The sequence below is a fragment of the Rhea americana genome, unplaced genomic scaffold (genome assembly GCF_003343005.1).
Source record: "Rhea americana isolate MKP2758 unplaced genomic scaffold, rheAme1 scaffold_151, whole genome shotgun sequence".
Taxonomy (NCBI): domain Eukaryota; kingdom Metazoa; phylum Chordata; class Aves; order Rheiformes; family Rheidae; genus Rhea; species Rhea americana.
Window position 1 is genome coordinate 1,607,447 of NW_028185606.1, and position 13,287 is coordinate 1,620,733.

Sequence of the window (13,287 nt, forward strand, 5' to 3'; positions counted from 1 at the left end):
TGGATAGGATAAGATACTCTGACTGGTGTTTTGCACACGTGAAAAATTATTGAATCTTTAAGGGGAAAGAATTCAGCAAATGCCAGGTGGTAGTTTCCATATATCCTTCTATCCCTCCTCTGTAATTGTATGTGCATAATCAACCATTTCAGAAGGAAAAAGCTTGCTGTTATAGATACTACAGTTGTAATGACTATTGTGCAAAGAAATCTTAGGAAAAGACACCTATAATTTTTATAAATTATTTTTGTGTTTGTGGTGGTGGGTGGTGTTCTGTTAAGCTAGTAAAACTTAATGATGAAGTTGTGGAAAAACTGTTTCATCCCACAGCCTCGGAGAATTAGTGCAGTTTCTGTAGCAGAACGCGTGTCATATGAGCGAGGAGAACAACCGGGGCAGAGCTGTGGGTACAGCGTACGATTTGAATCYGTGCTTCCTCGGCCACATGCCAGCRTGATGTTCTGCACTGTAGGTCTGTAGTGTTTTTTGTGTATGGAGCTTATGATTTATGAGTCTGAAGTCTTTGAGCTAGCAGCAAAAGCAGAAACACAATTAGATTAATTTTTTTCAGAAAATCTATGTAAAAGATGTAAATTTTTTTTGGTTAGAAAAAGGTTTTCTGTCAAGGAAGGATGAAAATAGTTCAGTTTGGTCTTCAGCTCATTGGAAGTTTGATAATAAATATAGATCTAATATGACTCTAACAATCACTTAAGGAGATGAAATTGGTATATATTGTTGTTTTTAGAAAAAGGCAAAAAGGGAAGTGGTGGTGGGTGGGAAGGAAGAATGAATCACTCTAGTAGTAACACTTTGTACCTACCTGCTGCATGTACAGATGGAAATATGGTAGTAGGTAGTAAAATGTGTTGGACAGTTAGCATAATTCTTAYTTTTTTTTCTTTTTTAAAATAGTAAAACTGTTCTTGATGTTTTATCTGAAATTAAAAAAATTGAGCTGTTACCTATGTTAACGTCTAATTATTATGTCTGCTTAAGGTGTTCTTCTGAGAAAGCTGGAGGCTGGGATCCGTGGCATTAGTCACGTTATTGTTGATGAGATTCATGAGAGAGATATTAATGTGAGTTACCTGGTGATTTAGATCATATTTCTGTCTATACTTCTGTGCTATTTTACTTTTGTATGTGTTCTTATGTAATTGTGCATATGTAAAAGGAGATAGTGCATTCTACTGAATACCGTATATGCAAGTCTTCCATCTGTAAAGAGATTTTAAAAATTCCTATTAATTATTTCCTCATCAGGAGATCAAGAGCTTGGGTAATGCTATCTTATCTCTTTTGCCCATTAGGGTCTCCTATGTCCTGAGACTTTCTGGAAAATAGAGCAGTATTATACCAGTACTTTTTGAACAAAAGTGAGACATCACTGAATGCAACAGTCAGGATTGGTTCAGGGAACAGTTAACAATGAATTTTTTTTCCACTTTTTTTTTTCTGCACCGCTTTTTCTACTGACCTTTTTGTATTATCTTAATGGTACAGCAGTAGTATTTACAGAAGCTGCCATCTAGACTGTGGTATGTTTAAATAAATTTGGTTTTGACATAAAAATGCAACAAGTTGGAAACAGAATTGGGGAGATTGCATTTAATTTATTAAACTGAAGACAGTTGCATTCCCCTTGATTCTTCCAAACATCTTTCAGCTTTGCCACACCAAGGGTGACAGAAACCATTAAATCCTGCTGTGAAGCTTAGGCTTGCTTTGACAGAATCTGAGAACTTACCTGAATGGAATTGCAATTCCAATTTTTCTGACCCATCTCTTAATATATTAAGATGATATTAATGATGTACTGTATACATTTTCAAATTTTCATATGAGAATGGAACTTGACCTGTTGAAATAAGGGCCTACTTAACTGAAGGACAAAACTAAATAAATGCTATTTTTATACAGAACTTCAAAGCTTTTCATACAGTTGCACCAAATCATTCTTACTTATTTTTGAACTATAACTACTTTATATTTAAAAACACCTTAGGTTGTAGTGTTTTGTTAAGAGYAAAGAAAGTTATTTTTGAAGGCTTTTCTTCAGTTCCTTCAATTCTAATAAAAGAATAAACTCCTCTTTGTATTGGAAATCTTAAAATGCTCTTATCTCAAGAATTGCAATATTGCAAGATAAAGCACTGATGACTATTTCTGATTATGGAATATTTTTGAGATGGTTTTTACTTCTCTCATCCAGCAAAGGTGCTGCTTGATAAGGTTACACATCCATGCAGTTCTTTATGGACTCTTTGGAAATTTTCTTTCTATGAGTAGGAAATTAACAATACTCTTACTCTCTTTTTAAACAGACTGACTTTCTTTTGGTGGTGCTGAGAGATGTAGTTCAGGCATATCCTGAAATCAGGGTTATCCTCATGTCTGCCACCATTGATACTAGTATGTTCTGTGAATACTTCTTCAACTGTCCTATCATTGAGGTCTTTGGTAGAACCTTCCCYGTTCAAGGTAAATCATTGGTTAAGCATTTTTTTTAAATTATTTTTTTAAGTGCTTTTGTTTTTAATAAGTCATATGCAGGCATATGGGGACAGCAAGGTATGCATTTTATTTAGATTGCCTTGTGTCTTACAGATACAGTTTGCACCTGGCTGGCAAAGTAGACAGTAACAGTAAACAGTTTCACGACACCATTTAATTTAAAACGAAACAAAACCCACCACCACTTGGGATGTTTTCCCTTGGAGGGTGAGAATAATTACAGCCAGTTAGTGATRTTTCAGATCGGTTATCTGTATTATTATGAATGAGGGAAGTAGCTTTAAATGAGCCCCCCCAAAAAGCAGTAAAAGTTACATGGAAGTATATTGAACAGGGAGTAGGGTATAAAAAATTCTAATCCAAGCTGACAGTCAGAGATTTCTCTAGTTTTGACTTCATGCTCTAAAACCAATTTTCTGAAATACTGTGATCATACTAGGAAGGATCTCAAGTGATAGTAAAAAGGGTTGTATTCCTTTATTCAGCCTTATAGTGGTCACTTTGACAACTAATGACTTGTCCTTGCAGAGTATTTTCTGGAAGATTGCATTCAAATGACTCAGTTCATTCCTCCTTCAAAGGATAAGAAGAAGAAAGAGAAGGATGAAGAAGGTGGTGAAGATGATGATGTATGTTTGACTTTTCAGTATTAAAAAATAAACAAGTGCTTGTTAGGGCTGTAGCTCTAGTTTAAAGCACCTGTAGTTTTTTTTTTTTTTCCCTCTAAACACAGGAGATCAAAAAGTTTTTGAAAAAGCATTGTTTAACAAGGATCACTGTAATAAGGGCTAATTGATAAGCTTTATTAATAAGCAGAAATTTATTGAGGATGTTAGTGAGTGATGTAAAGGAGGAAGTGCATTGTTCCAATAATGGAGTAGCAGGTAAAGTTGTTGTCTATTCAGTGTTGTTGAACATAAGCATTTTTAGCAACTTTCAAATTTCTAATATCTGAAATTGCTGTTAACTTCAGAAACAGAATTGAATCTTCTGAATGTCCCTGTAAACTGAAAACCTTTTTTGTTGAAGGTAAAATTCTCATGTTTTGTCATCCCACTTCTCTATAAATAGAACTGAAATGCTTCAAGAGGTGAAAAAATGGAAGTTAGATTAATTCACTCGTTTCCCATTGCTGAATTGTTTTGATTTGTAATTGCATTCTTGTACTTAAAGCTGGGAAGCAGGACTACTAGCTTATTGTAAACTATTCTGTGAGCTGTGCCTGAGATGATCTTCCCCATCCACCCATCTCACTTTTCTATTTACCAGGCCAGACAGTTTCCAGAGATGGAGTAAATTCATCTGTGTTCCTTTTTTTTCCTTTGTAGGCCAATTGCAACCTTATTTGTAGTGATGAGTATGGCCCAGAAACAAAACGTTCTATGGCTCAGCTGAATGAGAAGGAAACTCCTTTTGAACTCATTGAGGCCCTGCTAATGTATATTGAGACTCTGAACGTCCCAGGAGCTGTACTTGTTTTTTTGCCTGGCTGGAACTTGATATATACAATGCAGAAGCATCTAGAAATGAATCCACACTTTGGTACAAGCAACTGTATTTCTTATATTTCACCTACTTTTCCAAAAGAAATACTGTCTTTTGTGTAAAAGTGAGAGCTGAATGTGATTGATTTGTATAGATGCATGAGAATGAGTGGGTAGAAGTGGTCATGTTGTGCAAAGAAAGGAGAATTACGCAGCAGTAGTTACTGACTTTCTTGTGTTTGTGTTGTAGGAGGCCACCAGTATAGAATTTTACCTCTTCATTCACAAATCCCTCGTGAGGAACAGCGTCGAGTGTTTGACCCTGTGCCTCCTGGAATAACCAAAGTATGAGGGTCTTTTCTGTCTGGAGTGTAACATAGTTTGCTGTGTTGCGTTTTTATGGAGTGTGTTGCTGACTTCTTTTGTAGAGGTTATGTACTTTATCCTGCAGAAAGAAATGTGTTTTATCTTGCAGTCCAACCTTAACTTTTTCAGAACAAATATATTTAAATATGCATTTCCTGTTTTCGTAGGTTATTTTATCTACCAACATTGCTGAGACTAGCATTACCATCAATGACGTGGTCTATGTTATAGACTCTTGCAAGTGAGTTCATGAAGTAGCTTTTTGTTTTGTAAATCCTGTTCTTTGGAATGCAGAAAAGTTTTTTCCTGAATGGACAGAACTGCCTTGTGTTCCCATAGATACAGAGCTGAATTTGAGTACTTTAGCTCACTCAAGACAAATTTGCATTGTCTTTAGCTGTTTAACACAGTTACAAACCACACTGGCATTTCAGTAGGCTGTTTGGTCAGCTGCATTCACGCTGCTGCTATTCATGTGAGGTGTCATGGGGTCTCAGTGCATATTTGAAATATGCAATCTACCCAGTGAATATTATAAATGATGTATAGTTGGATKGAAAATATGAAAATTCTTGGAGTCTGCTATGGATCCTGTCTTGCTGTATTTGTTTTATGACCAAATTGCACATAGGATTTTCACTGATTGCATGAAAATGTTAAGCTTTTGAGATGCTTTTGAAAACTTAATCCTGTGTATAGCTAGGGACATTGCTTCATAAAGAAGAACATGATGGTTTAGCTTCCAGATAGATGACTAAGTAGCCAAAGGTTATTTAGTCAAACAGGAATGTTTTTTTTTTCTAAATAGCAGTGTGGCTGTAAGGAATAAAGTAAGGGAACTGATTTGGCAGGAACAAAGATGAAGACTATCTGATCTTCTGTTTTTTTCTGTAACAGACAAAAAGTGAAACTCTTCACTGCCCACAATAACATGACAAACTATGCCACAGTCTGGGCATCAAAAACTAATTTGGAGCAGAGGAAAGGGAGAGCTGGCCGTGTGCGTGCTGGATTTTGTTTCCATTTGTGCAGTAGAGCTCGCTTTGAAAGGTGAGACTATGCCGTTTCTTTCAGAAAATAACCTGTGAGTCCTCCCAGAACAATTGTATGCTACTTCTGGTGAAGTGGAAACATTTCCATCATGAAGTCAGTTCATACTGTGATTCTTAGGTATCTTTTTTTTTTTTTTTTTTTTTTTTTTTTTTTTTTTGCTTAAAAATACCCATACATATGTTTATATGCTTTTTACTACGCATAGTAGGAGGTGGACAAATAATTCATGATATGATTGTTAGGATCTTTATTGCAAACTGTAGAACGTCTAGGAGGAAAATAATAGTGCTTGGGAACTGAGAAATGGCAGAAAAGGACTTGGAAATGAGACTAAGGCTCTAGTATCAAACCTTGAAAAATTGCAGGTGCCTGGCATCTTCCCATACAGGCAGTTCTGTCACCTATCTGAAACTGGAGAGATGGTAAAAAGCAGGGAAGACAGATGTTACTTTTCCTTCCATCACTTTTGTGGCCAAGAAGCCTGTTCTTGCTGCCCAGCTGCTGCAGCAGCTTCCTTGCTGCTGAAATTTTGACCTTTTCTATGTGCCAAACTGTTTCTCAGTAGCTAGATCTATGGAAATCCTTTTGCCAATTTAGGAGCCTACACAGCTGCTACATTCAGTATTTCATCTCCCTCAGGAAACATTCAGTGYGCCTTTTTTTTAGATAGTAGCTAGAGCATAACTATATATCAGTGTCCAAGTTTTTGTTACTTCTGGATTTAAGTTTATCAAAAACTTAAATTTGCTAAAATTTGTTATTTAGATTTGCAGTACAGAATGATGTAGTGACTTTAAGAATGTTTGACAATGAACTGATTTTTAGGCTACTAAAGTAGTTGTGGAACTTAATGATCTTGTGTTCAACTTCCTGCAAAGAATGTAGAAACTAAATGTCCTAGATCCATACTGCTCAGAAGGGAAAGAGGATTTCTATTGCAGACTTGTAAGGGGGGAGATACCGACTAAATGGAAATCTATTCAAGGTGTTTTGAAATTTCTGCAGTTGTTACTTAACAGCAGAGGCATTTGTAGGAGTTCATGGTTGAACTAGTGAGCAAAATGATCACTGAAAATACTTCCCCAGAGATAGATGCAAGTGCTCTATCTCATTCCATCAGGTCTTTTTGCTACCAGAAAAATGCTTTTGGAAACAGTGTCAAAAATACTCTTCTAAGAGATCCAAGTAGGAACTCACAGGTGGAGTTGGGTTGTATAGAGGTGATAGAATAACAAGTAGGGAAATGATAATAGGAGGCAGGCTGAAAGTGGGTTGTCTCTCCCATGAATGGATGACTTGTCTTAGCAATACGGGTAATAGTTGTAAAGAGGCAAGAATGGGGCTGGACACAGCCACGATGCGGCTCTAGGGGCAGCAACCATGCAAATTCTCTGTTCAGCTCATGCTACAAGGCAGCACTGGTTACTGGTGATGTGTGGGCCATACCAGCTGTGCATTTCTGTTGTAAGCTTACCCTGGGAAGAGAATTTAGATGAGTGGAAGATAACTTAGGCACTTCTAACAATATTTATAGGAGCACAATGAGGATAGGTTAGTAAATTGGCTGGGAGACAGTGTTTGCTTTGAAAGTTGATAGTTTACACAGATGGAATGAAATACAATGCTGATCAAAGCTTATGTTCAGAAAAATAAGGGCTCTCTTGGTTTTCTTCTTGTTCTAGGCTTGAAACTCATATGACACCTGAAATGTTTCGAACACCACTTCATGAAATTGCCTTGAGCATCAAATTACTGCGGCTGGGAGGGATTGGTCAATTTTTGGCCAAAGCAATAGAGCCACCGCCTTTGGATGCAGTGATTGAAGCAGAACACACGCTRAGAGGTACCACTGTTTATCCACAGGACTGTGTGTTAGTGAAGCAGACTGTAAATGACTCCCAGTGTATAATGATCACTTACAGACTGGTTTAACATCTCCCTTTCAGACTGTTTGTTCGAGTAGAAGCGAGATGTTTCCTGGGCGCGTTATGTGTAGTGTCTTCTTTCAGCTGAAGAAATATTTAAATTCCCAAACAAAGTTTCATTCCTTTAACAAGCTTAGGCTTTCAAATTTTAGGCCTGTTATTTTACCAGCAACCTACACTAGCTTCCAGCTCCGTGTTTACCTGCTGTAACACTTCTATYTGATGAAGACTCAGTCCAGTTACTAAAGCATTTACAGAACTACTAAAAAAAGAGGRTTTGGTTTCTGATACAATTACATCTTTCTACAGTTTGCTGACTGAAGATCTCAGTATTTTGTAAAGGAATTTAACCTCCCAGTATCTTGATATACAACTATCAATATCCTCATAATACAGGAGAAACTGAGATGGGATTAAGCAGTCTCCTCAGTTTCTTCAAGGAACTAGCTAGAGAACGAACAGAATGAAACAGTGGGAGCCTGAAATTTATGCTTTGGGCTTAAAGCAGTGATCTACAACCTCAGCAAGCTTTGCAAATGTCACTAGATAAGCATTTTTTAACGTTTGTAAGAACTGAAATATTTATTTCATTGTTGATGTTGTGAGTTTCTTTACACAAGTTCTTACATTGTTCGTATATAGAGGAGACCAGAATTAAAAACATAGTTAGAGGTACATATTCAAGTTTAATGACATTATGATCTGAAAACTTAGTACTTTTTTTTTTAACACAGCTGATAAGAAATGAAAAGCAGAGGGAAAAGCATTAACAACAAATCAGTGTTTCTACAGGTGCCTCAATTTCCTAGATGACCTGTGATTTTTCGGTGTTTGTATATGACTAGCATTAAATTTTTAGGATGTTAAAAAATCTTACYCAAAATATTCCTTAGACGTTTGAGTTCAGTAGACAGTAGCAAAAATAGTAGCTAAAGATTTCTTTATTCAGTTTCCCATTTTATTGCTGAGGCACTAGAACTTGTTTTTATCAACAGTAAAGCTCTAATTATGTTAAAGCTTTCCGGAGTAGGTGATGCCTAAGTCTGTAAATGCAGTATGTGAAGCATAAATTTGCGTTTTTCATTTAGATCTTAGAAGGATATTTAAAAACATCACGTTTGTATCATTTTTGTTTGTTACGTGAACTGAAAAAAAAACCCTACTAAATTTCATGAAATGAAGTTTAATGATTATGATCAAATGGCTAGAAAGTTAAGATGACTCATGAGACCCTTCTGTCTGTATAGCAAATAGCAACAGATACTTGCCTGACTTTATTATTAGCAGTGGTTTAACARCTTAGAGGATGAGCTTGGGTGGCAATGTTTGCATAGGAGAAAGAGAGAAAATCAAACAAATCCTCTGAATAGCAAAGCCTTATGGAAGAGTGATAATATTCTCTTTTTGATGAATTGGGGGCTCTGTGATTTGGGAACTGAAATGAGGACTTTACAGTTGGCTGTCGCAGGCCTGCTTTGATTTTTGTGAGGCAGAAATCGGATAAGATTAGATCAATTTTAGAAACTTTATTTAAAGTTGAATAGGGTTTTCAGCTTTCCTGGCCTTTATCTTTTGTTCCATGTAGAACTCAGTCATTAAGTGGTTTGTACAAAAGCAAGCTAAAATTTAAAAGAAATGGAAAAATATGTACATGAATTAATTACTAATTATTTTAGTTGTGGAAAAGGTGGTAAAATATCTAAAAGGGCAAAATAAAATGTGKTTTTTTAAACCTAGAGTGGTTTTGAAAATCAGGATGCCAGTATCGTAAACAAGATTAAACTTAAATATAGGTGATATTCTGTATAAATACACTTACTAAAATCTGAATTTCTTATCCAACGATTGATTGGATTAGACAACCATCTTTGATAATACAAGAGATTTTGTTTCAGAGCTTGATGCCCTGGATTCCAATGATGAGCTGACACCTCTTGGAAGAATCCTAGCCAAACTTCCCATTGAACCTCGTCTTGGCAAGATGATGATAATGGGCTGTATTTTTTAGTAAGTTTAGAAGTCTCAGTGTTCTTTTTGCTGTTTCTCTGAATTCCTGAGGCCCTAGACATGCACTCTACAAGAGAAAAAATAATGTATCCAGATGAGCAACCAGTGCCCCTGCTTGGTATAGGAAACTGAATATTCATGAATGTAGAGGATAAGTAACTTTTAGTATAGGGAATAAAATATTCATGAAATGCAGAGGAACTGAAAGGGACCAGTAGAACCTGAATATTTATGAAGTAAGAATGGGACTCCAAGTACTTCAGTGTAGCAGAAATGTGGTATTTGAGACCTAGATAAAAAGAAAAATGAATTCAAAGATTTTGCTTCAATAGAAGTAGAGAACCGTTGTTTGCAATTGTGATGGCTGTAGGGTCTTTTTACTCAGAAGAAGATGGTGAAAAGAACTGTGTGTGGGTAGGGGGAAGGGGAAAAAAGGAGGACAAAGGACCTGTGAACACTTGCTGTTGTGGGAAGGTTAGCTACTGGAATTTGAAGTAATTTAACATCCACTTTCTGGGAAGTGATTCTATAAAGAAGTCTAGTAGACAAAGGCCAAATTACTAAGGTCTCTAACCTCGAGCAGGAAGTTTTTACTCATAGCAACAGGCTGTAGCAGCTGCTGGCAGCAATACTGTGAACAAACCCCATCCCGATTCCTTTTGTGGTTTCTGTTTCAGTGTGGGAGATGCTGTTTGTACCATCTCTGCAGCCACCTGCTTCCCTGAGCCATTCATCAGTGAGGGCAAACGGCTGGGTTATGTCCACAGGAATTTTGCTGGGAACAGGTTTTCAGATCATGTTGCTCTGCTCTCAGTCTTCCAAGCCTGGGATGATGCAAGGTATGTTGTGTGGCCAAAAAATTTGATGAGAAGCTATGGATAACATGGGGTGCCCAACTGACTAGACAGTCGGTGGCTGATTTGCGTGGCTAGACTGTCATACCTTTCCTTGGACAGACATCTAATTTAATCTGTTTCTGTTTTAGAATGGGCGGTGAAGAAGCGGAAATGAGATTTTGTGAACACAAAAGACTTAACATGTCTACTCTTAGAATGACTTGGGAAGCAAAAGTCCAGCTGAAAGATATACTTACTAATTGTGGCTTCCCAGAAGGTGATTCTGCTTGGATATAATAATTTAATGATTGGATTTTTTTTATTCCAAGATGAGTGGTTTTCCCATAATGCTGTTGTTGTTCTACAGCTGCATTTGGGTGAAATTCTAGTGTTGTCTCATTCTTTTCTTGTCTAAACCAGAGAAGCTGTGATGGCTGCTGTGCAGTATAGGAAGTATTTGGAAGCTGAGGTTAGAGTTGCAAAATAATAAAAAAAAAAACTATTAAACAGTTGTTCTTGGAGAGTTACCTCTCTAATTTTCTTTCTTCATTTGTCACATCCCCTAAACGTGCTCTGTAAGTGCTGCACTTCCCCCCTCTTCTCATGCTGATACAGCATTTGCACACCAGCTCTGCTGTTAGCCTAAGGGAGTTGGTCGCTCTCAGTGCTGCTTCTCTGTGTGATCTAAACAGTGTGCTCTCTGCCCTGTGCTTTTCCGGATTTGTGCAGCAGAAGGGATTGTTGCAGTAACGCAACAAATGTTCAGCTTTCTAAAAAGGCCCTCTTAAAGTATTTCTTCAAGTTGATCAGGTGCTGAATTTGCCTAACATCCCTGAGAGGTTTGTTCTGTTTGGATTCAGCACGTGTTCATCTCCCTTTCCTGGTTTTGATACTCCTTTAATTCTCCCCACTCCCCTTGACTCCCACCCTTCTGTTAGGATCATTGCTGCGTTTATTCTTAACTGTACTTCTGGGCAAGGTAACCTAAAAAGAAGCCACCAGAAACTTCAGAGATGCTTGTAACACAGCACGAATAAAAACATCCATTCTGACCTCCCCCAAAATAGATGACAGGAAACACGCTGTGGTACAGCTAACTGTGGGCAAACCTCTCTCCCCTTGTTTTTGAAGAGCTGCCGAGGGGTGGTGGTGGGGTTTGAAACGTCTCTTTCTAGTTTTTATTTTTGAGCATTTTGCTCTCCATAATTAAAAATTGAATGCAATAATGAAATGCTTGGAGTGCAGAGGTCTTTTGAGAACAGATGCTCAACTACCAGTTTGACTGAATCAGTAGATGATTGGATCTGGGGTCCTAAACAACTTAGCTGTGCTACATGTCGTGCGTGACTCGTGGATGCTAGCCAGTCTTCTGTTCTCTGTCAACAGAGTGTTTGATGACTCAAGCATTTAACAACACTGGACCAGATAATAATTTGGACGTCGTAATCTCCTTGCTTGCTTTTGGGGTCTACCCCAATGTCTGCTACCACAAGGAAAAGAGGAAGATTCTTACCACTGAGGGGCGCAATGCACTTATCCACAAGTCGTCCGTCAACTGCCCTTTCAGCAGCCAAGACGTGAAGTATCCATCACCTTTTTTTGTTTTTGGAGAAAAGGTAAACACTTTGAACTTCTTTTTGATCACATGCAGCCAAGTTGTGTCTTGTTTGTTATAGCTTCTTTACTAAAAAGAACCTCTTAGACACTGGGTAACGTTTAGTTTGTATTTTTCAGAAAGTGAACCTTAGGCCATTCAGTCCTCACAGTAACTTTCAACCAGTCAAATTCAACAGAGGTAGAGATCTTGGATGCAGAGAAAATTCCTGAGTCTTGTCAAAACAGCTAGGTCATAGAGAAAAATATCTTATCTGTAACTTTAAGAGACTGCTGTGGGGAGCTCTGCCATACTACTAAGCACTAGAGAATTTCTGTCTATCATTTTTTTTCTGCTTAAGAATCGAGAGGAAAAACAGGAAAATGTACTATGGCAGTGGGGTGTTCACTTTCTGGTATGTAAGTAGTTTGTCATCCCAGCAGGGCAATTCCTGTTTTTTTAAAGCCTCTCAGAAAAAAAAATGAATTCAGGGAATACTCTGGAACAACCACCTATTACTTCTCCCAGGATCCCTGTGACCTTTTCCTCTGTGCCATTAGTTTGGCACACACAGCACATATTGTACATGTACAATTAAGCCCCTGTTTGCTCTTTGGTTGCCATCACTGGAGCATGTGAACGCAATTGCTCCTGGTCACCCTTCTCTCAGGGAGGCTCTGCCTCTGTACGGGATGTARCYRGGGAACAGTCTGCGGGCTGTCAGCGGCTGGTTGTGCTATCTGTGCACAGTACCACCAGCAGAGCGATGGCGGAGGCCCTAGTGTGCTGTCTCCGATAGTTGAAACTAGCTGTGCACCGCTGGAATCTGAGCTACCGACGGGCCTCTGTCTGGGAAGAGCTGTAAAGAAGTTTTTCAGAATAAGCATCAAGTTAGTGAAGCGTCTTGCTGTGAAGAGAGCATTGTAAGGTCTCGTAACAGAAGTGATGTTGTAGATGTGTTTCTTTTTGTCACCCTGCCTACACAGATTAGGTCTGAATTCCTTTTTTTTAATGCTGATTTTTATATCCTCTCTTTTTGCTGACATACGACATGTTTTACTAATACGTACAGATAAAGTACTTTATTGGTAATAAATGGACTTTTGGGCCCTGGCTTGGCACTCGCGATTCTTACGTACACAGTTCAGAGCTTCACCTCTTATTCACCCTGTATGGCAGGATCCTGAGATGGACAGAGCTTTGGTCTGCCTAGACCATCTCTGTAAAGTGAACTCCCCTGAAAAGACCAAAAGACTTTTGAACTCAAAAAGTGATGCTTTTTTCTTTTTTCTTTTCTTTTTTTTTTTTTAAAGAATAAATAAAATCAGCAGAAAAGCTACACCAAAATACTTAGACAAAATTGAGAGTGGTTGTGTAAGACGGTGACTGGTAAAACTGTGCTGAAGGAAGGATTAATCAGCAGCTCCCTTCTTATCCAATATGTACTTGCAAAAATAAAGGGTTTTTTTTTTTGAGGCTTGGCAGTCTGTTTTGCTGCTGTAGCT

At 37.9% G+C, this 13,287-nt stretch overlaps 1 protein-coding gene across 2 annotated transcripts in view; it reads left to right on the top strand.

Annotated features, from left to right (window-relative positions):
• DHX9 (DExH-box helicase 9) overlaps positions 1-13,287 on the top strand; it is a 28,658-nt gene that overhangs the window by 12,208 nt on the left and 3,163 nt on the right. For both annotated transcript variants that reach the window (XM_085299664.1, XM_085299665.1), the window contains exons 12-24: positions 331-472; positions 1,000-1,082; positions 2,328-2,484; positions 3,046-3,146; positions 3,846-4,059; positions 4,252-4,346; positions 4,535-4,608; positions 5,265-5,417; positions 7,103-7,263; positions 9,241-9,352; positions 10,030-10,191; positions 10,338-10,465; positions 11,575-11,804. In XM_085299664.1, coding sequence (XP_085155790.1) covers positions 331-472; positions 1,000-1,082; positions 2,328-2,484; positions 3,046-3,146; positions 3,846-4,059; positions 4,252-4,346; positions 4,535-4,608; positions 5,265-5,417; positions 7,103-7,263; positions 9,241-9,352; positions 10,030-10,191; positions 10,338-10,465; positions 11,575-11,804 — 1,812 coding nt within the window. The remainder of the gene's footprint in view (positions 1-330; positions 473-999; positions 1,083-2,327; positions 2,485-3,045; positions 3,147-3,845; positions 4,060-4,251; positions 4,347-4,534; positions 4,609-5,264; positions 5,418-7,102; positions 7,264-9,240; positions 9,353-10,029; positions 10,192-10,337; positions 10,466-11,574; positions 11,805-13,287) is intronic.